Raw genomic sequence first — 26,619 nt, 5'->3', positions numbered from 1 at the left:
GGGGCCTTGTGTTTGCAGACCCAGAGACAGAAAAGAAAAATGGCGGCTCTAGGCGAACCCGAACGGGACGCCGGGCTAACGTTTTGAGCTTTCACAGCCGAGGAAACTCACGGGCTTCGCGGCTTTGCATGCCCGCTGCCCCCCGATCGCACCGGTCCTACACGAGGACCGAATTTCGTCGGCTTCCTCGTCGCCTAAGCGGACGCAACCATAGGGATTGTAAAATAAACGCGTTCGCCTATCATGAGAGGGAAAAGGGGCAGGCCGCCCAAACCGCTAGCAACCGAGGAGCATTCGCCAGCTCCGGCTACGACCAGGGGCTTGCGGCCGAGGAGGAATATCAAGCCCCGCTTCCGAGACAGCGGGGACGAGGAGGTCGAGAGTCCCGCCCGGAAAGCACCTAAGCCGGCGAGGAAAAAGAAAGCGGGATCTGTCATCTCGACGCGAGGTAGGGGACGAGGCAAAGGTGGCCGCGGTGGAAGAGGGGGTCGCGGAGGCAAGAGGACGCCTGGCAACAAAAACATAGTTTACGACGACCACGAGAGCGAAGAGGACGACGACGCGGTCAGTTTGCGATCGGAGGAGGAAGAAGTCGTTGAGGAGGACCCTCGATCCGAAGAGGACGAGGGCCTCAAGAATGACTCGGACTGCGTGGATGATGTACTGGACGAGGAGGAGGAGGAGGTGGAGGAGGATGCCAGCTACTGTACGGAGAGTAGCTTTCGGAGTCAGAGCACACATGCCAGCACCCCGGGTAAATTAACAGAAAAAATACCAAAATGTGTTATTGATTAAGTGACGTTTCTCGTAAATCCCTCCGATGGTTTGCATGTTTTGATACACGAAGCACTTAGGTTATTGTTCAAAATGGAGAACGCACACTAATGGAATACAGGCCGCGGTCTGTGCCCCGTATGCAGGTGGATTCGAGAGTTAGCTCGAGCCAGCTAAACGTGTTTACTTTTTTTAGTAGCACGTCACTTAGACATTTGTGACCTGCTTTGACGTGTACGGCTCCGGGTTATGGCATTGTTTTGGATTCCTGGGTGTAGCATCCAACGCTAGCGTTAGCAAGCCAAATTAGCTTGTACATCCAAACATGTTGCTGTCAACCACAACTGGCAAGTGTAATCACACCAGTACAAGTACTAAATTACTCAGATAGTACTTTGGGTATACAAAGTTGGACAACTGGTTTCGATCCTTAACTCGTTGACACAGATAGACGTCCAATTCATTAAAATAGAGGATAGATTGTGAATGCTTAGGGTTCACTACTATTGACGGGGCTAGATGTCCAATCCATTTTGATTAGGAGGGGCGAATGCGCATGACTTAATTACCAAAACATTTTATATGTTGATTGAAAGTTTATAATTTAAACCTTTTGATTGCTGGGCATAATAAACAAAACTTTCTAGGGATCTTGTACTGGGAAAATAAACGTGTTGCATGTTGTAAACGCATTGTTTACAAACATTCAGCTAAGGCACCCTTACATTACCAAAAGAATACTATCAACAAATATGAATCTTATTCCCAAATGGGTCTAACTAGAGTGAAATTTGTACCTACATCAATAAAAGGCAACTCATGATTATTATTCTGTTAATTATAAATTACATTTAACAAATCTTATTTCCATTTCGTCCCATCTAAACGGGAAATTGCTTCAATCTTATGAATCGATTTTAGCACATTTGTTCTTGCCTTAAGGCTTAAGTTTGTCTTTGAAAAGACTAATTTGCTGATACTGATATGTCCCACAGGAAGGAAGAAGGTCCACCGACCCCGCACCCCCATTCTGGAGGAGAAAAACATTCCTTCTCTTGATCTACCCCAATCGTCTGAGGATCTCCTGGTCCCGCGTGAAGAGCTGCTAAACGCCACCTCCGTCTACGAGGTGCTTCGGAACTTCAGCGCGGTACTCCGGCTCTCCCCCTTCCGCTTTGAGGACTTTTGCGCGGCACTCATCGGCCAAGAACAATGCACTTTAATCGCCGAGACTCACATTTCTCTACTGAAGGCCATCTTGCATGAAGAGGAAACTTCCAACACTAGTTTCGGTCCCGTAGACCTCAAGGATAGCGTCAACTCCACGCTTTACTTCATCGACGGCATGACGTGGCCTGAGGTGTTACGGGCCTACTGTGAGAGTGACAAAGAGTATCACTACGTCCTCCCTTATCAGGAACTGATTGATTATCCTTTTGGTCCTGTCGAAAATAAGATCAAGGTGCTTCAGTTTCTGGTGAACCAGTTTCTCACGACCAACGTTGCTCGTGAAGAGCTGATGTCCGATGGCGTCATGCAGTATGACGACCACTGTCGCGTGTGTCATCGACTGGGTGACCTGCTCTGCTGCGAAACCTGCTCTGCGGTTTACCACTTGGAGTGTGTAAAGCCACCGCTAAAGGAGGTCCCGGAAGATGAGTGGCAGTGCGAGGTCTGTGTGGCGCATCAAGTACCCGGCGTTACGGACTGTGTGACGGAAGCGCAGAAGAACAGGCCCTACATACGCCAGGAGCCTATTGGTTATGACCGACATCAGAGAAAATACTGGTTTCTGAGCCGAAGAATTATTATGTAAGTCAAAGGGCCCCGGCGCAAATAGTTTCCGTCAAAGATTTTGCGTATGATCTTATTTGGTGTATCTCTAAACTACTGAATCCGCAACAGGGAGGCAGATAGCTCAATTCATAGGAAGACTCAAACATTTGTGACTCTGAATCTTTATATTTTTATGACATTTATGTGCACTCATGGAATAAGTAGTATTGAAAATAAGTTACCTTTTCCCATGATATTTTTTAATTTGCAAAACTTAACATTTGTAATGGAAATGCTTGAAATATATTTTTTTTAAAAACATTCGACTACCGCAAAAACTTTACGCTTTCACAAGGAGGTTTAGATACCAAAATGTTTAATTTATACGACACAGGACATGACATAATTTCGTCTGCTCAATTCTCTTGGAATAAATGATATATTTTTAACTTCACTTTTATTTTGCGAAAAACTAAGCAATATTTGTGAGGGATTGTCTCAGAAATTTATCAGCAAAATAATTCACCGCTCAGTCTGCGCTGCGGAATATTCATTCAGTTCAATATCATACCTGACAATTGAAAGAATTATATAGTTAATTATAGTTATATATAGATGCTTTGTAGTTGCACTCTGGGGGTCCCAGGTACAATTGAGCCAAATGTATGAATCCAAAATTGCACTATGAATGAATTTAAACTTCATAAATTAGAATGAATGATAAATAGCCAATGACAAGGATTTTTTTTTAGGTTTTATATAATTTATGACATGTTTTCCAACCTTTTCTAATGTTTTTTTCTTGTTACCAGTGAAGAGGATGGAGAGCACGAAAAGAAAAAAATCTGGTATTATAGCAGCAAAGCCCAGCTTAACGAGCTCCTCGAGTGCCTCGATAAGGAGTACTGGGAAACGGACCTCTTTGCCACTCTGGAAGAGATGAAGGTGGAAGTTCAAACTCATATGGACATCACAGAGGAACTTACCAATACAGCTTGTGGAAACAATAAAGCCTACCTCACTGCTGTCAATGGTAAGTATTTGAAGTTAGTTTTGTTGTAGGTCTTACCATCAGATGCCAATTTGTGTCCTTTTTATGACAGAGAATCTCAAGGAACGTTTAAAGATCCGACTGAAAACACACAAGTCAGACGGGCAAGAAGATGAAGTGAAGCCGCCAGCAGAAACAAGTTCTGCACAGACAGTGAGTGATACGGCCAAAGTCAAATCACAGCTTGGAGATGGAGAGCCAATGGACACCGAAATCCAGGATGCCACCACTTCACGGGGTAAATAGAAACGGAATACCGTATTTTTTGAGACTATAAGTCACACTAGCCAAAAAATGAAAGGGAAAAAACAGATATCAGTCACACTGGAGTATCAGTCACATTTTGGGAGGGAATTTTATTTGATAAAATCCAACACAAAACAGGCAATTCATCTTGAAAGGTGTTTGAAATAGAAAACAAATAAAATAATATTAAAAATAAGAATACAAACTGATTATATAATTTAAAACCAAAAATGTAATTTATTGTTTTTGGTAAGCCCTTCTCAGTTGTTTTTTTTACACGGCTCCCCTCTGAGGGGATAAGCCAAACATCTACGCACCACCAGTTTTGAAGTGCCCTCTTGCGGTTCGGTGTAAAAATATCGTGAAATGATATAATAGTGTTTGAATAATTTCATACGAATTGCGCCATACACCAAACTATGGGGGGAAAAGAAAAAAACTGCGGCTTATAGTCTGGAAAATACACTAGCTGTGTTTATTTAACACACTGCAGCCCACTCATTTGCCCTGTACTGAATTATCTATTTATTTTTGCGAAAACATACTCATTTAAAGTTCTCTCAACAGCAGTCACCATGCCAACTGATGCGCAGGAGAGCGTCGTGTCGGATTCTAAGTCCAACACAATGCCACAGGATTCAACTGAATTTCCTGATTCCAACATAGAATCCCAGAATGGGGAATCTCCTTCAGTAGCAAAGCAGGAAAAGACAGGTACTCAAATGTCGATTCCTTCCATGGCTATCTATTGGTATCTTTAGCAATTTAGAGCAAGGGTGTCAGACTCGGGTTGGTTCGCGGGCCGCGTTAACGTCAACTTGATTTCATGTGGGCCGGACCATTTTAGATATAATATTTAGATTTTTTTTTTAATAAATTGATGAAAGGCCCTGAATATTCAGTTTTTTATAGATCTAAAACAATGTTTATTTTAGCTTTTTATATATTTTTAGATTTTACAAAATGATTTTGAAGAAAAAATGGATTAAAAAAATTACAATTATTGATTTAAAAGGGGGAAAATCAGGAAATTTTATATACATCTATACTCTTCATTTTAATTTGATCCTAAAACAGAAAGTTGGCACTCATGATTTACTTTCCCGGGCCACACAAAATGATGCGGCGGGCCAGATTTGGCCCCCGGGCCGCCACTTTGACACGTGATTTAGAGTAATAGCCTTTCTGTGCAATTGCCACACTATTTTATCATTTCAGCAACCTACTTTGCTTATTACACCACTATCAGTACATTGGAAATTAATCTAGCATCAATATGAGACTCTTTTTTAATGTGGCTGTAATTAGATGAAATTCATTCATTCATCTTCCATACTGTCCATCCTCGAAAGGGTTGCGGGGGTTGCTGGAGCCTAACCCAGCTGTCTTTGGGCGAAAGGCAGACCACACCCTAGACTGGTCGCCAGTTAGTCGTAGGGCACACAGAGAGACAAACAACCATCCGCACCCCCAATCACACCGCCATTAGCGGGGATTGAGCCCGCGCCTGGCCGCACCGAAGTCAGGCGAGTGAACCACTACACCACGAGGTGGCGGATGAAGAATATATTTTCAACATTTTTTCATTTTTGCACAAAATCATACCCTTTGCATTAATAATCTAGTCACATCGTTACAGTGTTTAACACTGAGTACACCAATTATGGCGGAATAATTATGGTTTTACAAAAGCATTGTTTTCATGCCCTACCTGCTTCCGCCTTGCTAAATTTGGCTTAGTAACAAGTGCTCATTTTCAATACCATTGTAGTGCCACTGAGAAATAAACTTTCATTTCACCAGTTCTACTTGTAAAACATGTGTTTATCCATTTTTTCTGCTTCACCTAATTTCTTTAAAGGTGAGAATACAAAAGTCAAGCCGAGCAGTGAATGCACGCTAGAAGAAGCCCATGACAAGCAACCAGAAGGAGGTTGCCAGGTCTCGAACAGCGTGACTTCCAGTAAACCAGAGCAGCCGGACCTGTTTGAGAGGTCCTCTCGGTCTTCTTTTACCAGTCAAGATGGCACAGGTGCATCATTTTATGGGAACTCCATTTTATATTTTAGATCAGGGATGGTTTTGTAGTTTGTTGTTCTCCCAAAGTAACACAACATTCTTTTTCTGATTGACAGAGGAGGCTAATGAAAATCTCAGGAACAGTACAGCAACTGGATCAGTGCCAGAAGCTATAAACCCCAGAAAAAGCAAAGAGGTGACAAAGGCGGCATAATGTTTTTTAAATAGACACTAAAAATAGGCCTGCATTTAATTGAAACAAATAGACTTAAATATTTCATTGACGTTATTTACTCAACAAAGGCCTGCATTTAATTGAAACAAATAGACTTAAATATTTCATTGATGTTATTTAGCTAACTAAAGCTTCCATTTTTGTGTTTTAGTCATCTCCTGCTGGCCCAGATGTCGAAACGTCACATTCCAGCTTTTTAAAAAGTGACCTTACGGTCAACTTGAACAATTTGTTCAAACTGGGCCAGGAAGGTAAATATAGGGTATACCACAACCAATACAGCACCAACATCCTGGCTCTCAACAAGCATCAGCACAGAGAAGATCACGACAAAAGGCGCCACCTCTCCCACAAGTTCAGCTTGACCACTGCGTCTGAGTTCAAGTGGAACGGCTCCATCTACGGATCCCGGGGCCCGACAATCAACACCCTTCGTTTCAACATCATCCAGCTGGAGAGCAATGTCCCGACGCCTTTTATGCACCTTAACTGGGCAGCACACAGGTTAGAATTTTGATCCAGATGTTTCATTTTTGTCATGTCTTTGTTTGGACGTCAAAACAGCAATGTACTTTAGTTAGAGATATTTTGTTAAAGTTTAATCCGCACATTACTACTATTTGTCTTAATGAGAAGCAAAATGTTCTGACTTCACGCTGGTACCTTTATCGACATAAATGGGAATTCACAGTACTTTTAAATGTGTTACTACTCCTAGTGAGCTAGGGCTGTGCAATTCTATGACCGGGAATAGGATTTTTTTTCTTTTTTAAAGGGTGTCGGTGATCATTTGTGTCATATATTTAATCGATCCTATATATAAGCAGAAGTGAACTGACTTAGTTTGGCAATTTCAAACAGTCCCTCATAAAGTTTATTACAAGTCAGATGAGGTCAATTTTTAAAACTAAGCATATAACAAAGAAATTTGTGCACTAAAATCTTTTTTTTAATGTTATTTAATCAACGCTAGCTACCTTAATGCTCATTTACAACGGTAGATGCCATTGTATAAAAACTGTTTCAAATAATTGTGATAGGAATCAAGATTTCATTAATTTTTGCAGTAAATCTAAGCAGTTAACAAGCTGATACTTGAACACAAAAACAGATATTGGACCACTCGTTTTGCCATTCTTACAATTGAATAACAATATAAAACATGTTTTTATTCATTTCTAGAAGCAACTGGAACAAAGCAGTACAAATGTGCAGCAAGGCGAGGGAATTTGCCCTGGCCTTGGCCATACTGGAGTGTGCCATCAAACCAGTTGTCATGCTGCCTGTGTGGAAAGAGTCTCTCGGACACACAAGGTTACGTGTGTGTCACTACAGGAACTTTACAACAGTCACATAGTAAACAATATATTTGATTAGGACTAGATACGTTTTTTAAAATAAGTTTTCCTGTAACAGGCTACATCGTATGACTGCCATGGAGCGTGAAGAAAAAGAGAAGGTGAAAAAACGGGAGAAAAAACTGGAGGACGAGGAGACTCTCCAGCAGGCCACATGGGTGAAATATAGTGTTAACATCAAACACCAGGTGAGGAAAAAGTTGCAGGAAAAAAATGACTTTTCTGTCTTCATATAATCATGATTAACGATATTGAAACCTTGTCATGTACATTTTTACATTTTAGCATTACATTTGTAGACTATTAAATGTGCTTCACCATAATTTCTTGTTTTATATTGACAAGGTGTGGAAGCAAAAGGGTGAGGAGTACAGAGTGACGGGGTATGGTGGCTGGAGCTGGGTCAGTAAGACTCGTGTACTACGTTTTGTTACCAAGTTACCAGGAAACACCAACGCAAACTATCGAAAAGAATTTGAAGGTAAGGAACAAAATTGAGGTTTTTTTTTAAATATAGCCTAAAATTGCCAATACCTAAACACCAATACCTTATTCTGTCTTCATAGCAGCCAAAGCAAGCAAGGGAAATTCTGCATGCACAAATGAACAGAAAATGGCACAAGATGAAAAGAACCCCACTCAAAATACAGAAGAAAACAAGCAGCAGACCTCATCAGAACAAGAAACACCTAAAGAGGAAACAAAGCTTTTAGAAGAGAAGCAAGAAAAGGGTGAAAATTGCAAACTGGAGATTGAACCCAGCCTAAATCCCATACCTAAAAATGAAGAAAAGGGTAATATATTTTTAATTACAGTGGTACCTTGAAAAACAGACCAACGGTTGCATTCAACCAAATGACACCATTTTTATGTCATTTATAGTTAGTTGTTTTTGTTCGTCAGTGTAGTCGCGTCCACCATACAATCTAATAAACTTTTCAGTGGATTTTTTTTAATAACATTTATGAAGCTTGTGTGTAAATCCTCCAGTTATGCCACATGCCCTCTTTGAAATGTTCTCTTTATTTTCTCATGTTTGTCAACAATGGCATTTCTGTTGTTTAGTCCTTAAAAACAATCATTTGCTGCTTGTACAGATAGTTACAGTTTTATAACTTCTTGAAGTGAAATTATCCAAATGTCATCATTGATGTCCCAGTAGAGTTTGATGGGTTCTCCTTTAGAGCTCTCAAGGTATTTAATAATCTTACTATTTCTTCTAGGAACCATTGAAAACAAAGGCTCTTCGGTACCTGTTGAACAGTCTGAAAAAGAAGAACCAATCCAGAAATCTGACCAACTCAAAGAGGAGACCCCTGTACCGAAGCCTTTATATGACGTTGTCAACGTGAGTGAAGGATTCTATTTACGGACAATTTATAAACAGAAGGTAAAGCCTTCTAAATTGGATGGACTCTTGGAGCGGCGTGTTAAACAATTCACTTTAGAAGAGAAGGAGAGACTGGAGCGGTTCAGACCGTCGGCATTGCTGTCAAAAATTGCTTCTGCACGGTCTTCCTCTGTAGTCAAGACTGAAGGAACTGCATCAGTTAAACAGCGGCCTATTGAGAGTGCCGTTAAAACGGAAGAAAAGCAAGAGAACGATGCAGTTGTTAAAAAGCTTGAGTTTGAAGAGGAACATAATGAAGGCAAAATAAAAACAGATGTTGAATTGGACTCTCAGGCAATCAACCACAGCATGCAGTCAGAAATCTGTCATTTGCATAGCAATAGTGGAGCTGCTACGCCACTCAAAGAAGTTAATGGAGAACCTGCTGGAAGCACTGGGATCAACGGTAAAACCAATTATAAATCTGAAGCAACGGGGACTCCGGAGAAATCTCAGAAACAAGAGGCAGTGCCATTGGGGGAGAACATAAAGAAACGTAGCTTTGAGGAAATGGAGCGAGACAGTCGGCAAACTAATACGGAGATCACGGGTGCCGACGACGAAAGCAAGACCAATGCTGAGCAGGTGAATGGAGAAACTGGGATCATTGCTGGTTCAAATCCAGTCCAAGGAGAAAACAAAGAGCCTATCAAACCTTTAATGAATGGAAATGTTTCCCAAAGTGCTTCACAATATGGCAGTCATCCACCTTCAAAGATCCCTAAACTTGAGCATCATGTGGCTATTACACGAGATTCTCAAAATATTACAGAAAATGACAAGGTTCCAATTGTAGATTCAGAAGGAATAGTGCCTGCTACTTCTCAAAGTTCAACTCCGTCTTCCCTTAATAGTTTGGACAACTGCAGTAACACAAATGATGTAAAGACATCCACGCAAAATGTACTACAGTCTCCAAATCGCACAGACTCTTCGACTTCAACCTCCACCAATAAGCCAGTCATCTCTCAGAAGTCTGCCAGTGCAGGTGTCACTAATTCAAAGCTGAGCATCACCACCGCAAATGGTTCTATGGCGATAAGCTCCGAGTATACCACGAGTGACAGAGTCAGTCTTCTCAAATTCAGCAAATTTAAGAAGGCGCGATCAGGCACAGCACTACCATCCTATCGCAAGTTTGTCACCAAAAGCAGCAAAAAGAGCATCTTCGTCCTGCCCAACGATGACCTGAAGAGGCTGGCGAGGAGAGGAGGGTTCCGAGAGGTTCCCATATTTAACTACAATGCAAAACCAGCCCTGGATATTTGGCCCTATCCCTCGCCTCGGCCTACGTTTGGAATCACATGGAGGTTAGCATTGCATCTTTTTTTTTCTTTTTGGGGACTATTCCAACTGTTGTTTATATGACTGTTTCTTCTCTAAGGTTAGAAATGTATTTGGGAAATCTCTTCATTATTTTTCCTTTCCCTGGTTAGATACCGTCTTCAGACAGTGAGATCACTGGCAGGAGTTAGCCTAATGCTCCGGTTACTGTGGGCCTGTCTAAGGTGGGATGACATGGCTGTGAAGCCTTCCATTGGTGTAGGACTTACAAGGAAAGGTAGGAACACAACCGTATACAGTTGTATTTTTATCATTTATTTGCTTATGAGAATAGGTCGTGTTTTCTTTTTTTTTACCATGTAAAGCTTCACGTTAATGTAACTTTTGCATATTTTGCCTGAGAAGTGTTTTGGATTGGATTGGATAACTTTATTCATCACGTATTCGGGAAATTTTATTGTGACCGTAGCAAGAGGGTGAGAATGCAGATACGGAAAAGACATAGTTATAAGTTAGACAGCAAAGGTCGCAGAAGTATTTGGGTTTCTTCTTACATTACAAACCATAATTCAAGTTTTTAAATTCCCCTCATATTGGGTGGTTTGTATGTGTGCTATGATTGACTAGCGACATGTCCATGGTGTGTCCCGCTAATATCAGCCCTCATATGGACTAGTGAATTGAAAATGGATGGGTGATATAATTAACATGTTGGATTATGTTTCTAGAAACCACAGAGACAGATATCACCACAACAGAGATCATTAAACGAAGAGATGTGGGACATTATGGCATCTACTCAGAATACTGTATCAGGAAGATTATCTGTCCTCTTGGAAACAAGGATTCTACAAAAGGTAGCATATATATGCAGTAGTAATTTAGGAACTGGCATACCTACTGCAAACCTAACAACTTTGCCGAAACAGGACTCAACTGTGGCGCAGTGCATGGAGGCCTGAAAGCTTTAGGATAAACCATTTAATAATGCTTTACTTCTCTCTTTCTTATGAAAAGAAACTCCGACTCCACAAAGGAAAGGTCTGCGATCGAGTGCTTTGCGGCCCAAGAAACAGGAGTCAACCAAACCAACTGGACCTATTGCCGTGGAGAAATGGATTCCTGAAGAGGACCTGGAGTTGTGGGAGATCAGAGCCTTTGCCGAAAAGTGAGAATCATATTGCAACTTAAGAATGTCAGGAGATGATTATTTTTGGAGCTGACCCTTTTCCAAATGCCATATTTCAACTAATGTCACTCACTATGAAAAACTCAACACTGTGAAAGTGCATTCAGTACGTTAGTGGAACACTATTTCATGAAGGTAGTTCACGTACTACCCGTTTTCCTTGCTTTTATAGATTGGAGAAAGATAAATCGCAGGGAATAGATTCCTCCAAAACGATCATTTTTAAGAGCGCAGAAGATGTCAAGCTGCATTTGGAGAATCAGCTTAAACAGACTAGATTGGCTGCCCAGCAGGTGAGAAAACGGCACATTACTGCTGTTTACCTTATGAGACGTCTAATTTGTAGTGATTTTAAAAAGTAAATCTTCATCGAATGTGCTGTTTTAGAAACGTTTTGAACAACAAGCAGCAACCACTGCTACAACAACAACACCCACCACCTCCTCCATCACCACTTCCTCCAGCACTTTAGCTTCTGTTAGTACACCTATGTCTACTGGACAGAGAACACTTGCGGTCACATCGGGAACCAAGATGGTCTTGGCCTCCAAATTGGGCTCTCCACTCTCCCTGCAACAAGACAAGAACTTCCACCAATCTTTTGCCACATGGGTCAAACAGGGTCAACCCAGTAGTAACACAGGTAAATGTTCATGTAAGATATTTATCCATCTAAAACATAAAAACACATTTTATTCCTTTGTTCTTTCAAAAGAGGAGAATAAAAGCACCAGCATATTCCCGTCTGGCCCTCCTGCAAACTTGAGAACCTACAGTACGCTTCACCCTACAACTGGGAATATCAACCTCAGAGCTACTAACTCATCATCTTCGCAACAAAAGGTATTTGGCCTTTGGAATTTGAGCCATAGTGAACCTTACCTAAAGTAAGGCATCATATTAAACAACAGTTGCTATTGTTTTGGGTCCAGATGATGAAAGCAGGAAGCCAAACTCAAGCTGGTGCAAATCCTCTGTTGGCTTCACAAGGTATTATTTCTATAGTTTATTTCTATTTCTTTTAAATATACTTACCCAATTGAACTATTGCCTTAAAGATTAAATCATTTTTTTTTAAATTTCCTTGCTACTAGGCAATTCCCAAAAGGTCCAGATGGGCCTAAACCAAGTTGGATCTGCTGTATCTGGCTCTACTCCTGTGCAGACAACTGATGGTCAGAGAGTCACAGGTCCCTTGCCAACACCTGGGCAGCGACCAGCGGCTCCCTCCCAGCCAAGTAGACCACAGCAGGGTCAAGTCAAACTCACGATGGCACAGCTCATGCAGTTAACACAGAGTGCTGAGGTGAGGGATTGTTTAAAACGTCCAAAGTTCTATCGTAGAACATTTGTTCGAATAAATCTTCATTCACCCCTCCCAGTCAAAATGAACTAGACAGCCAGCGTCGTCAATGGATGCCAATGAGAGCCCTATACTGGCTTAAACTTGTCTTGAGCTTTCATTCTTGGTCTTTTGGTCTTATTTAATCCTTGAAATTCCAAAAATGGCATATTCTGTTTTTGTTGGGGAAAAATAAATAAGAGCTTCCATTTTAGGCTATATCACGCAGCCTTACTATGTACTATTCTTAAATAACCCCTGCAACACCTATTCTTTTTAAGAAGGAATAAAAATAGCATTCACTTTAAAGGGCAAGAAAATAGCTTATTTTTTAACATTTGACTTTTGATTGTATTTTTTCCTTTACCACTTCAGGCAGGAAATCCCGGTCTAACTGTAGTGATCCAAGGTCAAGGCCAGACTGAGGGCCAGCTGCAGATTGTCCCACAGGGTGTGACAGTCATCCCTGCGGCTGGTCAGCAGCTTATGCAGGCAGCCATGCCCAATGGCCAAGTACATCGCTTCCTCTTCACTCCAATGCCAGCATCTTCATCACTTCCAACTTCTGCCCCTGTTGCAGCTGTTCCTGCAAAACCTACTGCATTACCGAATCCCCAAACCCAAATAGCAACCCCTGCTATATCCAAATCCACCGTCCAGACTACTCCTTCACCCTTGGCGCAGACCCAAATGGCAGCACCTCTCCCTTCCCCGACACAACCCATTCCAGCTCCTTCTCCCCAACCGAGTTCAAATTTGTGCTCCAACCCAACCTCCGTTCCTGCACCTCCCCAAGTGACAACCTCCATTCCTACAACAGTGCACGTTTCGCCGCAAGCACCAGTACAAACCATCATTTCTGCACCACCAACACAAATAACTCCTGTTGCAACCCAGGCTACGTCACAAACACTAGTTTCATCGTCGTTAACAGCCTCCCTCCCAGTACAACCCGCAGTGGCAAAATCTGTGCCTGCCTTACAACTAAATGTAGACCAATCTGTGATTCAACCCCAAATATTAGAAAATACTCAAACAGCAGTGGCTGTGGCTGTTACAGGACAAGTTTCCCCTCAATCCCAGATCCAGACTCAAACTTTGTCCACATCAACAACCTTTAAATCTGCTCCTGTCCCGGTGAATGTTACAGTCCCTCCCTCTACTTTTGTCCCACTGGCAGGGAATACTGCTGTCCAATTTGCTAAATCCAACCAATTGCAGTGCATATCGACATCTCTCCCCTCACCTGTCCAAGTCTCAACATCCGCCCTCACTTCCGTTTCTTGTCCTGTCATCGCTGTAGTATCAAATCAAATTGGCGTCCTATCTTCGGCTAACGCACTTAGCCAAATTCCAACTGTAGCCCCCCTTCCTCTTCATCCACCTGCAGCAAATGCTGTGGTCACACCAGTCACAGCAACATGTACAACACCTTCAGTGCCAGGTAATGAGCCGATTACATTTATACACCCCTAACTGCATTTTGTGATTTAAGATATTTACTTCTGAATATTTTGTGCATTCATTTTGCATCTCTATTTCCCTCCTATCCTATTACAGCACTAATAGAGCAAAGGACTGCTCAGCCCCAGGTTTGGAAACCAGGTACATGTGAGGCCCGCATTCCAGTCCATTCTGTTCAACAGGCAACCATTCACAACCCACCTGCCCTAACTGCAGTTCCTGTCTGCACTCTGGCATCAGGCTCTGGTTCGCCTTTGCCACAGGCGTCTATTTCCCTGCAATCTCATATACAGCACCCTGCAACAGTTTCTGTACAGCAGGTATCTCAGATTCCTCTCACTGCGGTGCAGCTCCAAATGAAGGCATTACCCGTCTCCACGGTGGTGACTACAATTAGACAGCCCCAGGTAGTCAATCAACTGCAGCCCCGAACTCCAAATCAAATCTGTGCACAGATTCAGGTCCAGCCTTCTGGTCAAGCTCAACAAATGCAACACATTCAGTCTCCGCCTCATCTCCAGGCGCAAGCCCAACTCCACCCTCAAATCAGAGTTCAATTTCAGCCACAGACTCAGCAAGCATCCCAACCCAAAGTGCATCCGCTTCCTCAAATTCAACCCCAGGTTCAGTTTCAGTCTCCGAAGCCAGCCTTGCCCCAGGTCCAAGTTCAACAGCAACCAAGGGTCCAAGCCCAGTACCCGTCACAAACACAAGGTGCACCTCAAACGCAATTGCAAATCCAACCTCAAACTCTCCAACAGCCTCAGGCTTCAGCCCAACCTCAGGTTCAGGTCCAGTTTCAGCAAACAAACCAGATTCCCACCCCAACTCAAGCTTTGCAGCAAACTCCAATTGGGAGTCCCTCACCAATTCAAACACAATTCAAAGCTCCGTCACAAACGCAGGTTCAAATACAAACCCAACCCCATGTGCAAGGGCAGGTCCAAGTCCAATTCCAATCGCCAAACCAAACCCATGTTAAAGCTCAGCCTCAGCTTCAGGTCCAGCCCTCCATTCGGCATCAGCTTATCACTCTTCCAGGGATTCAACAACCGGTGCAGCTCTTGTCAGCTCTTCCACCTCACGTTGCGGCCCAGATCCAAGCGCAGATCCAAGCACAAGCACAGCAGCAAGGCGGTGCCGTTCCGCAGCAGATCAAACTACAACTGCCTATCCAGATCCAACAGACGGGAGGTCAAATACAGGCCCACCAAATCCAGAACATGGTGACCATCCAAACACCCACAAACCTGCAGGACAAACTGCAAAATGTGCAGCAACAAAGAGACCAGCAGCCACAGTCGCATCAGCAGCAGCACCACCCAGTTCAACAACAACCTACACCACCTAAGAAAAAGAAATATCACGAGAAGAAGGAGCTCAAGGATCCAAATCAGTTGGCCGTGAGCCCAGGAGATGGCCTTCATAAACAAGTAAGACTATCAAACAATGACCAGTCAGTTGGTGCACATTTCAGCACTGATATGATTTGTATTGTCGCGGTCAGGTGGGAGCTAAGCAGAGTGTAACCACGGAACAGCTAAAGCAGAGGAAAACGCTAGCTGCCGCTGAGCGAGAAGAGAACCAAAGGTTTGGCAATTTAGCTTGATTGAATTTACATTAAACATTGTTTGTGGTGGACACTTGCTGTAATGTCCTGTCTACTTCCTCTAGAATGATTGTGTGCAACCAGGTGATGAAATACATTTTGGATAAGATAGAGAAGGATGAGAAGCAAGCGGCCAAGAAAAGAAAAAAGGAAGAAGTTGTTGAGCAAAAGCGCTCTAAGCAGAATGCCACCAAGCTGACGGCATTGTTGTACAAGCACAAAGAACATCTGAAGGCTGAGATTCTAAAAAAGAGGGCTCTGCTGGATAAAGACCTTCAGCTGCAAGTGCAGGTGAGAAGTTAGAGGATTTGTATGACAAGTTAAACCTCGTGGTTAAAACAGTAAATATATAGAGTTAGAATGAAGGCCCGTCAGGCTTATAAAGCACTGGCGGAAAGCCTACATTCAGAGTTCTGTTTGTCATGACACATTTCCTTTCATTGCACACAGGAGGAGCTGAGACGGGACATTGCCAAACTACACAAAGAAAAGGAGAAGGCTCGAGCGGCCATTGCCCAGGCCGCGGCAGCAACTGTCAAGTCATCCTCCCTCTCCTCGCACTCCTCACACTCTTCTCACTCCATACATTCTTCCCACCCCTCACACTCAAAACATTCCTCTCACAGCACCCGCACACCCGGACCGTCTTCCTCATTGCATAAACGCAAGCGGGAAGAGCAGCAAGACAAAGACCGAAACAGGGATAAGGAGAGGCATCGTGACAAGAAACGGGAACGAGACAAAGACCAGGATCGGTGCAAAGATAGAGAAAAAGACCGAGACCGCAATCGAGAGAAGGAGAGGGTGCAAGAACAAGAGCACACCCGACCTCTGGACAGGGAGAAGGGCAGAGAAAGGGACAGAGACAAAGACCGAGATCCTTTCTCACTAAAACACAAGAAAAAGAAGAAGCAGCTGTCCTCTACTTCAAGGGATCACAAGAAGGACAATAAACTGTACTGTATCTGTAAAACGCCGTACGATGAGTCCAAGTAAGCTGTCCATCAGAGCACACTACAATGAAGACTTGCTCATGTTGATTTGATTCCAGTCAATCTGTCTTTGCGCTCAGGTTTTACATAGGGTGTGACCTGTGCTCCAATTGGTTCCATGGTGCCTGTGTGGGCATCACTGAGAAGGAAGCCAAGAAGTTAGAGGACTTTGTGTGTAATGATTGTAAAAGGGGCCATGAAGGAGGAAGCAAAGAGGAGCTCTACTGCATCTGTCGGACACCATACGACGAATCACAGTATGGTTTTTTTACACCTACTTTCATTATGTAAGTGATGTGGTTTTCTGACTATGATTTTTTTTTCATAACTACCCGCTTTCAGGTTTTACATCGGTTGTGACCGGTGCCAGAACTGGTACCATGGGCGCTGTGTGGGCATCCTACAGAGCGAGGCCAATCACATTGACGTGTACGTTTGCCCTCAGTGTCAGTCAACAGAAGACGCCATGACGGTCCTCACGCCACTTACCGACAAAGATTATGACGGCCTCAAAAGAATATTACGCTCCTTACAGGTATGCAGCCTTCTTTGGACACAAAAGTGTTCACTGAATCATCATGTTCTGAAAGCATCAGAGGTACCCATCGGTGAATCTTTATTTTGTACAATCTTTCATGTCCTGTTATCAAGTTTACAGGATCATGCCTAGAATGTTCTTTTGTGAGGAATTATCGTTGTTTTCCCCATTAGCTCAGCTGATTCTCATTGAAATGCTGTTGATTTAATTTATTTAAATATAGGGTAATGCTTTACTCTGGTTGTTGGCGAAATCTCAGTTGGCCAGCATTTTCACTGTAATGCATTCTGATCAGGTTCGAAGTGTAACAAAGTACTCATCAGCCAATGGGTTTAATCTCAAAACACATTTACATGAGAATCTGTTCGGTACTGTTTGAAAACATCTTAGTATTATATTCCTCTTTAAACAGTCTCACAAGATGGCGTGGCCTTTCCTTGAACCAGTGGCTGCACATGACGCACCAGATTATTATCGCGTCATTAAAGAACCAATGGGTAAGAGCAAGTATTTTGTCATCAATTTGATTTTTGCTTCTGTCTCACAATGATTTTAACAACCAAGCAAATATTCAGCATATCGATCATACGATGTTACCATTTCACTTTCAACCATATCACTAGACAAAGTTATTTTATACTTTCTTGTGTAGCACTGTTTTAATCTAGTGAAGGGGTAAGCATACCCTGAGACCCCGCCAGGTTTATAAAGCAGCAATGATTTAAAGTTGAGTTTGCTATAAAGGGTTAACCATTTCCAAATGACACTAACTCGAATTCTCCCTGGCAGACTTTTCCACAATGGAAAGCCGTTTACAAAAACGGCATTACCGCAAGCTCACTGAGTTTGTGGCCGACGTGACCAAAATCTTTGACAACTGTCGCTACTACAACCCCAATGACACGCCCTTCTTTCAGTGTGCGGAAGTGCTCGAAGGCTTCTTTGTACAGAAGCTCAAATGTTTCAAAGCTGGCAGGTAAATTCCGCTTCTCCCCAAAATAGTGTTGTCCTAGCTTCAACATGCTTTTTATTTTTACTTTCTGTTCTGCATCTTTTTCACTAGTTGATTGCTTCTCTCGCATGCGTTTAACTGAGTTCATCTATTGCTTGAACTACCGGTTTGCATGAATTCACAGAGATACTCATTTTTTTTGCCATGTTTGGCTCAGAAGAAGAGTTAACTGATCTCCCCAAGTCAAGACTTAATGTCCATGAAGTGCTTGTTGACGACATTCGCCCGCCATGTCTGGGTTTGTTCACCTTTGCTGCATGCTTTTGATTTATGCCATCCCATTTTCTTCTGTCTTGCAGATTGTCAGATTCTTAAATGGGCCAGTCTAGCTGGACTCTGGACTGGACTAAAAATCATGGCAAGATTGTTCAGTAATCACCGTAAAGTGGCAGCCATGTTGAAGTTAGACCGTCAGTTGAATGATGAGGAAGCTTTTTTTTTTTGTGCGTCAATCCACATCAAGTTAATCTTGATCAACAAGCTGCCACAGCAGTTAGCATTTTGGGGGTGATTTTTATTACAAATGGCCCAATTTCTATTTTATGATGTACTGTACATCTTGGGTTAAGTTGGAGTCAAGTTTACCAGCTGAATATTTTATTACAGACATATTTATGAGAAGTATCACTTGACTCCACCTCCTTGGTTTGATCAGTGTTTAAGGTTAATGTACATACTTTTATCGTGTACAGTGGTTGTAATATATCTTGTTTTTTAACAAATAATCTTTACATGAGAGTACCTGATCAACATTGATCATTATTTGGTTCCACTGCTGCCCAAAATATGTAGTTTGTAGAAGTTGTCATTAAGGAAAAAGGCATTCCCTGAACATAACATCTAAAGTGACATTAGGACCATCTGTCAGAGAAGCTTTTTTTTGTTTGGTTTTTGCATCCGCTGTGTTTGTGCGATCATTGTCCACATTTCACAACAACAGAACATAAGGTTCAACTACACCCTCTCTCCACGTGTTGTAGGTCTCATAACAACAAGCTACAGTCTTCGGCCTCTTAGAACACGTGGCACATTGCTGAAGTGCAGAAAAATACAAAAACATTTGCCAAGATGTTGTTTGGCCCTTCCCCACTGTCCCTCTGTGACACCCACCCTGTGTTGGGGATGTGCTCCTTTAAGGGAGCAATCAAGCACTGTTGCTTTTACAGAGTCAGTCAGACCCACCATTTATCTCCAAAGGACCTTTTTTTTTATTTTGTGTGTGTCTGTTATCGTAATCAGAACTGTATGGACGAGCTGGCATTTCACAGGAACTTTACCTCAGAGAAAAGACTCAAGGAGCTCTCATGTTTCCACTTTATTTTTTGATCACGTCTTTGGCTTTTTTCGTCATTCTGGTTATAGTCACTGGCCATCCAAATGGGAAGTCTGAAATGGAATTAATGGCTGAGTTTTACTGAGCATACTAAAATTATGTTGTATCTACATCATTTTTGTACTGTTTCTATTGTTCAGGCTGGAGTGGCATGAGAAGGCAGTTCAGTACTAAATGTCTGGACAACAGTAGATGCTTGTTAGGCTCTTTACCTTGCTCTGCAATAGTGACTGACTGGAGAATGACAAATCTGTGTATTTGAAGGTTTCTGCTCTGTTTGTAAAAAAAAGAAAAAAAGAAGAAAAAAAAGTCGAATTTTGACTTGATTTTTTTTTATTACAGCTAAGAAAATATGTATGTATATGAAAGTGAATAAAATGTTGAAATATTGACTTTTTTTCTATTTTTACACATTCTATTAGCATGTGTATAAAAAATAGCTATATTCTCAAGAATACAGGAATGTAATGTGTTTTTCAAAAAATAGAAATACACAACTGCCCAACATGCTAATATCAATGTGTAACTTTTTGATAAAATTCCCACAATTTATTGCATTGATCAATCCATTCCTTTGTGTTAAATCAGTGCTTCTCAATGATTTTCTGTTGTGCTCCTCAAAAGAAAATGCTATTTGAGAAGCATTGCGTTAAAAGGATATGAGTACAATTCCTGGAAGCTGAAAAACTTTCCACTTGTTGCAGGCACAACAGATGTGTAGCCTTTAAAAGTGGTGAAGCAAGATGTAGACGGGGCCAAATCAATCACTCAAATAACTTAAGCATATTTCTTTTTAAAATTCATTTTAACTTCCTTAATTTAGTTTTCATAAATGTTAAATGTGTGTAGACCAAAATTGGTTAATTGGGAGAATGTCTGTTAACCATTTAAAGCTCAAACCACTAAATACATTATAGAACATTAAAATTCTTTTAACTCTGAGCCTTTAATAGACCTTTAGAACAAGAAGACTACAAAATTTCAAATATAATTTGTTGTGAATTTGTATCAGGTTCATGCTTCATCCGTTTTTTTACAAGTGTTCAAAATTAATGTATTCAATGTTATATAGGGTTAAATTTGTATTTTATTCAATAGATCATTAAGGAATTTATTGTAAATTTAAAAAAAGTAAATAAAGCCAAGATACTGCATGTCAAAGCGGATTTTGACATCAGTGGTTCTGAATAGTATTAACTATCCATTGATAATTTAAAATGAAAATGATGTTTTTTTCTGTACTTTTTTGTCCACTGCAACAGTACAGCACGAAAAACCTATAAAGTTAAAAAGGCAAGCTAAATAAAACTTCAAAATAAAAATGAAAAACACATGATAGACATTAATAATAAATGCTGTTTGTATATTTGAATGAGAAATATAATGCTTTGTCGGTTTAATAATGGTAACGTGGCCATATGGAGCACGTTGATACTACACATAATTCTCGCGAGAATTCGTATATGACAGCTTCCTGCGCGGTGGTTGTTTCTTTTCAAACCGTCCAATTAGGTGAGGCGGCTGGTTGCTTGTGCTCAAATGGCCCTATCAGAATGCGTTGTCACAGGAATTTAAAGGTCTCTGCGTCATTTTCTGCACAGTTTGAACCACTTCGCTAGAAGCTGGTGAGTTACTACTGCGTTCTCGTCCATTTTTTTCACCATTCAATAATGTGTTCTAACTTATTTTAAATTAATTGTCTATAATTAATGTTTTGCTTCATAGCTTGTTCTGTAATAGTAATATTGCTTAAACGGTGAAATGTTCTGCTTGATGCGTATTCTGTCGTCATGCTAAAGTGTCACGAGGCGTCGCCAAGTTTATGTAAGCTAACTTTGATTTTTCTACGGCAGGAACTGCTATTTTTCCTCACTGCCGCCTTGCATTATTGACATTGTTGAAAATGTCCGAGAACGTCGCCCGACTGAACAGGTTCAAGAACAAAGGCAAAGATGTCAATGTAGGTGTCAAAAGTCAACTTGCTAGCCCACTTTGGCGTTCTTGACATTTGGTGTTTGTGTTTAAAAAAAAACTTGCACAGGAGCTTCGACGAAGGAGGGTGGAGGTTAACGTCGAGCTTCGAAAAGCCAAGAAAGATGACCAAATGTTCAAAAGAAGGAACGTGGCTGAGTTTCCAGAAGAGGCCACATCTCCACTTCAAGAGAAAAATCAAAACGGCCAGGTGAGCAAAGTCTGCTATTGCAACGTGTGTTCCTTTCAATGTACATATCGAAGAGAACACTTACTTCACTCATTGGCTGTTAGTGACGGTGGCAGACGGCTATGACCAACAATTGCAGCAAATATTTAAAAAGGGTAGGCAACAGTCGCATTTTTAGGGACATTTTTTAAAAAAATGGCATTTGAACAGGTCCTGTGCATTCCCGTCAAATGTTGTTGGTTTATTTTATGACTCATTAAAATTCACTGCAGATGGACCATGAAAAGAGCCTCATGGTTGGATGGCAATCACAATCAATGGTGCTGGAAAAAATGAACATCCTACTCAATAAATAGCTTACTTGAAATGTTTGAATGGCAATAATCTACTGGGTGATTGCTATCTTAAAAAAATAAATACTCGGAGAGGCATTTATCTCTGATGGAAATATACTGAATTGTATCTAATTATATCTCCATACTTTGTTTTTCCCCAAGACTTCCAGCCAGTGGACGGTTGCAGAAATTCTCACTGGAATAAACAGTGGTAACATTGATTCACAGCTGCAAGCAACACAGGCTGCACGGTAAGGCTAAAATTCCAATTCATCTACTTTAGGTCCTTCTAGTTGCTTTTTTCTTACGTTTCTATTGACCTGTTTTGTGTATTCGGAATGTAGAAAACTGCTCTCCCGGGAGAGGCATCCCCCTATTGACCAGATCATCAGTGCAGGATTAATCCCCAAGTTTGTGGCTTTCTTGGGACAGTCTGACTGTCCCCCCATCCAATTTGAATCGTCCTGGGCCTTGACCAACATCGCCTCTGGAACGTCGGACCAGACAAATGCTGTGGTCCAGGGCGGGGCTATTCCTGCATTCATTAACCTGGTCACATCCCCCCACCAGCACATTAGCGAGCAAGCGGTCTGGGCTCTTGGAAACATCGCAGGTAATTTTGAAGTCACTGTTTAGGCTAGTAAGTGACCTTTGCCAATTGAATTGGATGTATAATATCCTTTGAATCGTATGTGTAGGTGATGGCTCAGCACTGAGGGACAAGGTGATCAAGCATGGAGCTGTGGCTGCCCTGCTTAATCTACTAGCAGTGCCTGACCTCACTGAATTAAGTGTAAGTGCCTTCCTCTTTTAGATGGTCACGAGATGGCATTTAAAATAGTCTAAGAATGGCTATTTTGTACACTTCTGGGAAATATTGGCTTATTTAAGCCTTTCCCAGAATTATATACAGGGAGTCCCCTCAGATTTCCCCAGTCTCGAAAGCTGCATAACATTACAAACATTTAGGCCAGCATATGGGATTTGCGCTGTCAAACAGCGCCACCGTGCGTCCAGGCACAATGACTACATGTATACACTTTAATTATTCAGCCTTTCAAAGAATATCACTATACATAACTGCTGTGCTCTTTCAGTGCCCTGCATGCTATGTTGGCTGCTTAAAAATGTATTTTGTACTGAAAAGGTTTGAGTAAATGCAAAATGTCTTTCCCTCTCCCAGCCCGGCTACTTGAGAAACGTGACCTGGACCGTTTCCAACCTCTGCCGGAACAAGAACCCTTCGCCTCCTCTGGTTGCAGTCCAGCAGCTCTTACCTGCTCTCATACGCCTCCTTCACCACAACGACAAGGAAGTGTTGGCCGACGCCTGCTGGGGGGTTTCGTACCTGACCGATGGCTCTAATGAGCGTATTGAGGTGGTGGTGGATGCGGGCTTGGTACCTCGCATGGTTGAACTGCTTGGGACTGGAGAATTGTCTGTGCTGGTAAGTATTGAAATGACATTTAAAGTGGCTGTCCCATCTGTATTTTAATGTATCTTCTTGGAGGTAAAATATTGAGGTGTTTTTAAAGATCTTTCATAATTGCTGATAATCCATCCAGTTTTTCTGTTTGCCCCTTTTTTAGTCTCGCTATATTATTTCAATCCTACAGTGACAGTGGACAATATTGGACAGCTTTCAAAAGTTGACACTTAACACCTTTAACTATGTAGTGATCATTTTAGTCATTAAAAATTAGCTCAAACCCTATTAGCATTTATTATACATTATTTTAATGATCTTAGTTTTTTATGTTACTGTTAATAAAATTGAATAAATAAAAATGCACTAGTTACAACTCGAATAAACTCCCTAAATAATCTCAGAGTTGTATATCGTGCATGGCATTGATGGCGACAGAATGATATTCATTTAAACAGGATTGGCTGTGAATGCCCATCTGTCAGTGCCACTGATTGTGAATTTGTTCACCCGCAGACCCCTTCTCTGCGTGCCATTGGCAACATAGTGACGGGCACAGATGAGCAGACTCAGGCAGTACTTGATGCAGGAGCCCTGGGGATGTTCGCCCCACTACTGTGCCACAACAAGGCCAACATTCAGAAGGAGGCCGCCTGGGCTTTATCCAACATCACGGCGGGCAAAAGCACCCAAATCCAGGAAGTCATAGACGCCGGCCTCATTCCGCATATGGTTAACGTGCTTGTGAGGGTATGCCGTGATTTTTTTTTTATTGTGCTTCTCAAACACCTACCACAGGATGTGCCCTTTACTCACTCATTGTTTCCACCCCTTTCCCCCTGAACTTTTCCACAGGGTGACTACAAAACTCAGAAAGAGGCTGTGTGGGCTGTGACGAACTTCACCAGTGGGGGCAGTGTGGACCAAGTGGTCTGTCTGGTGCGGTGTAATGTGCTTGAGCCTCTTCTCAACCTACTGTCCTCAAAGGACAGCAAGACTGTTCTCGTAATCTTGGATGCCATCAACAATATATTTTTGGTAAGATGCAAAATATATTCAAGAATGATGCCTTGATTCTGGGGAATGGGGAAGCAATCACTTAAATTGTTTTTCCCCCTTCCCTATTCCTTTAAGGCTGGTGACAAAATAGGAGAGTCAGAAAAGTTGGCGCTAATGATTGAAGAATGTGGTGGACTGGACCGGATCGAAGCGCTTCAGTCTCATGAGAACGAGTCCATTTACAGAGCGGCTCTCAATCTGATTGAGAAGTACTTCTCTGGAGAGGTAACTGGGGAAAAATCAAATCATAAGTGCCCATTTTTGCATTTGAATGTTCTAAATTTGTTTTGATTTGATATCCTAGGAAGAAGAGTTGCAGTCTGTTGCCCCAGAAGCAACTTCCGATGGATATGAATTTCAAATGAATGAAAACCAGAGCACTTTTGATTTCTAAGTGTTACTCTCCTCTACCCTCTACGGTTTGTCCTTGTTCATGTCAATGTGCTATTCTATGGCCTGTGGTTGTATGTGATGTACATACGGTTTTAAACACTTGATGTAAATAAAGATGACTCTCAGTAGGCGTTTTATATATTTATTCATTTACAATTTAAATTTGAGATGGGGCCAGATATTTTATTTTTCCCTGGAGATTCCTTTGTGTGCTTTCGGCAATACCTGGATTGCGTTTATCTTCAACTTTTTGTTCCAAAATCAACCCTTTTCATAACCATTTAACATCAAAGATGCAAGCTATTGATATATAAATACTATTTCTATAATATGGCCTATCAGATGGCCAGGGTGTCAATGTTTTTTTTTAATTACCAAGAAGAATCCTTAAAAGCCAAATACTATTTTAGAAAAATAAGTGTGCCATTGCAAAATTAAACTTAGAAAAAAAATAGAAACTTGTATCAAAACCTAAATCTGTTTTCTACTAAGCTACCCTGGTGCCAGGGTAGAAAGAAATATTGGGAAAATGTATCAATTTCTACTCTTGTTTAGTCATCTAACAGCAAGAAAGTAGTATACTAATAAATTTACATCTCAATTTGTAATCACTTTCCCAACAGTCACAGCTAAACTGTGATTAATACAAAGGGGGCGTGAAGGTTACCGTGTGCTCTTAAAGCAACAGTACACCCGGAATCACCAACCTTGAGGACACACTCAAGGGGTGGGAGTTGTGTGGGTGTGAGGTAGAGAGAAGCTTGGAGCTTTTGTGCCACATGTGAGGGGAAATGTTTGGTGTCTTGTCGTCACTGGCCAGCTCCCCGCAGCCGAGGCAGAGCCAGGGGCAACCTCCTCGAGTGGGATCCACGCCGGAGGACTCCACACTTGCACTCCCCGCCAGAGGAGAGGAGAGGTCGGCTCCCAGGATGTAACACCGCCTCAAGAACAACTCATCTCTTTAAATTAACCAGCCAGTTCACCCTCTTTATGTTCCTTTTTATGTATTTATTTTCAGTATTTCCACATTTTTTTTGCAATGGCACTTGTGTCCACATCTGGGCCAGAATGCCTTGATTGCATTATTGTCTAAAACTGGCGGAGAGACTGATAAATCTCGCTCTTTCTCCCCCACCTAACGCCTCCTTTTGTACGCGTCGTCAAGGCTGGAACAAAGAGGTGATGTCTAACCAAGGAGTTCGGCGGAATGGGCCCGTCAAGCTGCGATTAACAGGTAGAAAACGATGTTTTTTTCAAGACCTCTCAAACTATTGCTTCTATTCCTTCGCACACTAGCTAGGAGGGCTCGGTGTATTTCCTGGAGAGGAGGAACGGTTCCCATGGGCCACGGAGTTGGCTCATCGCCGGTTCACTCTTCCTTCATTTCCACGGCGGCCCATTTGCACCTTAACCACACAAAAATAATAATAAATTAAAGAAACTGCTGAATCTTGTCACACTTCTGACAATCTCCCGCATCGCTAGCCACTACATTTTGGGGAGAAATGTTTCTTATTGTTAAATGGGGACTGTAATTGTTGCCACTTAACCAGCTGTGAGTCGGGTCCGGGACTCCTTATGATGTCGTCACTGTGATTCGTACGTCGTTTGTTAATGAAACGTATAAATGTGA

The 26,619-nt window shown here is 41.9% G+C and overlaps 3 protein-coding genes across 7 annotated transcripts in view; all 3 read left to right on the top strand.

The window, feature by feature from the left end:
* The first annotated feature begins 15 nt into the window (after positions 1 to 15).
* On the top strand, positions 16 to 20,004 carry bptf (bromodomain PHD finger transcription factor). Of its 4 annotated transcripts, none has more exons than XM_077618262.1 (31): positions 16 to 754; positions 1,770 to 2,586; positions 3,363 to 3,583; positions 3,654 to 3,839; positions 4,418 to 4,561; positions 5,709 to 5,879; positions 5,983 to 6,062; positions 6,253 to 6,605; positions 7,284 to 7,415; positions 7,518 to 7,647; positions 7,805 to 7,940; positions 8,026 to 8,253; positions 8,683 to 10,159; positions 10,286 to 10,410; positions 10,862 to 10,990; positions 11,151 to 11,301; positions 11,495 to 11,615; positions 11,710 to 11,965; positions 12,038 to 12,165; positions 12,255 to 12,312; positions 12,417 to 12,628; positions 13,040 to 14,108; positions 14,225 to 15,561; positions 15,636 to 15,718; positions 15,803 to 16,028; positions 16,188 to 16,729; positions 16,810 to 16,986; positions 17,072 to 17,264; positions 17,680 to 17,764; positions 18,057 to 18,243; positions 19,260 to 20,004. In XM_077618262.1, the coding sequence occupies exons 1-31, from the start codon at positions 244 to 246 to the stop codon at positions 19,294 to 19,296; spliced, it is 9,702 nt and encodes a 3,233-aa protein (XP_077474388.1). In that variant the 5' UTR covers positions 16 to 243; the 3' UTR covers positions 19,297 to 20,004. The 4 variants fall into 4 exon arrangements, with proteins under 4 accessions (XP_077474388.1, XP_077474389.1, XP_077474387.1 ...); XM_077618263.1 differs by having other exon boundaries at positions 4,415 to 4,561; positions 8,029 to 8,253; XM_077618261.1 differs by having other exon boundaries at positions 4,415 to 4,561.
* Positions 20,005 to 21,098: 1,094 nt separating this feature from the next.
* On the top strand, positions 21,099 to 25,114 carry kpna2 (karyopherin alpha 2 (RAG cohort 1, importin alpha 1)). The gene is made up of 11 exons (XM_077618265.1): positions 21,099 to 21,237; positions 21,466 to 21,572; positions 21,654 to 21,794; positions 22,271 to 22,359; positions 22,453 to 22,721; positions 22,807 to 22,901; positions 23,292 to 23,555; positions 24,051 to 24,284; positions 24,390 to 24,572; positions 24,669 to 24,818; positions 24,898 to 25,114. Exons 2-11 carry the CDS (start codon positions 21,516 to 21,518, stop codon positions 24,985 to 24,987), a joined length of 1,572 nt encoding a protein of 523 aa, XP_077474391.1. The 5' UTR covers positions 21,099 to 21,237; positions 21,466 to 21,515; the 3' UTR covers positions 24,988 to 25,114.
* A 585-nt stretch (positions 25,115 to 25,699) lies between these two features.
* Positions 25,700 to 26,619, top strand: part of smurf2 (SMAD specific E3 ubiquitin protein ligase 2) — a 38,084-nt gene continuing 37,164 nt past the window's right edge. For both annotated transcript variants that reach the window (XM_077619087.1, XM_077619086.1), the window contains exon 1: positions 25,700 to 26,220. In XM_077619087.1, coding sequence (XP_077475213.1) covers positions 26,169 to 26,220 — 52 coding nt within the window. In that variant the 5' untranslated portion in view covers positions 25,700 to 26,168. The remainder of the gene's footprint in view (positions 26,221 to 26,619) is intronic.

This window comes from Stigmatopora argus, chromosome 14 (assembly GCF_051989625.1).
Source record: "Stigmatopora argus isolate UIUO_Sarg chromosome 14, RoL_Sarg_1.0, whole genome shotgun sequence".
Taxonomy (NCBI): domain Eukaryota; kingdom Metazoa; phylum Chordata; class Actinopteri; order Syngnathiformes; family Syngnathidae; genus Stigmatopora; species Stigmatopora argus.
Note: the sequence above shows the minus strand (reverse complement) of the source record. Positions and strands in the feature narration are given on the sequence as shown.

What these genes read in the sequence shown, in the direction of transcription:
- bptf (XM_077618261.1), top strand. Translation starts at nt 244, where the DNA reads ATGAGAGGGAAAAGGGGCAGGCCGCCCAAACCGCTAGCAACCGAGGAG. An exon ending in GTGTTAACATCAAACACCAG is followed by an intron (nt 7,648 to 7,804) that starts GTGAGGAAAAAG and finishes TATATTGACAAG; the next exon opens with GTGTGGAAGCAAAAGGGTGA. An exon ending in TCAACCCAGTAGTAACACAG is followed by an intron (nt 11,966 to 12,037) that starts GTAAATGTTCAT and finishes TTCTTTCAAAAG; the next exon opens with AGGAGAATAAAAGCACCAGC.
- kpna2 (XM_077618265.1), top strand. Translation starts at nt 21,516, where the DNA reads ATGTCCGAGAACGTCGCCCGACTGAACAGGTTCAAGAACAAAGGCAAA. An exon ending in ACAAAGGCAAAGATGTCAAT is followed by an intron (nt 21,573 to 21,653) that starts GTAGGTGTCAAA and finishes AAACTTGCACAG; the next exon opens with GAGCTTCGACGAAGGAGGGT. An exon ending in TGGTTAACGTGCTTGTGAGG is followed by an intron (nt 24,285 to 24,389) that starts GTATGCCGTGAT and finishes ACTTTTCCACAG; the next exon opens with GGTGACTACAAAACTCAGAA.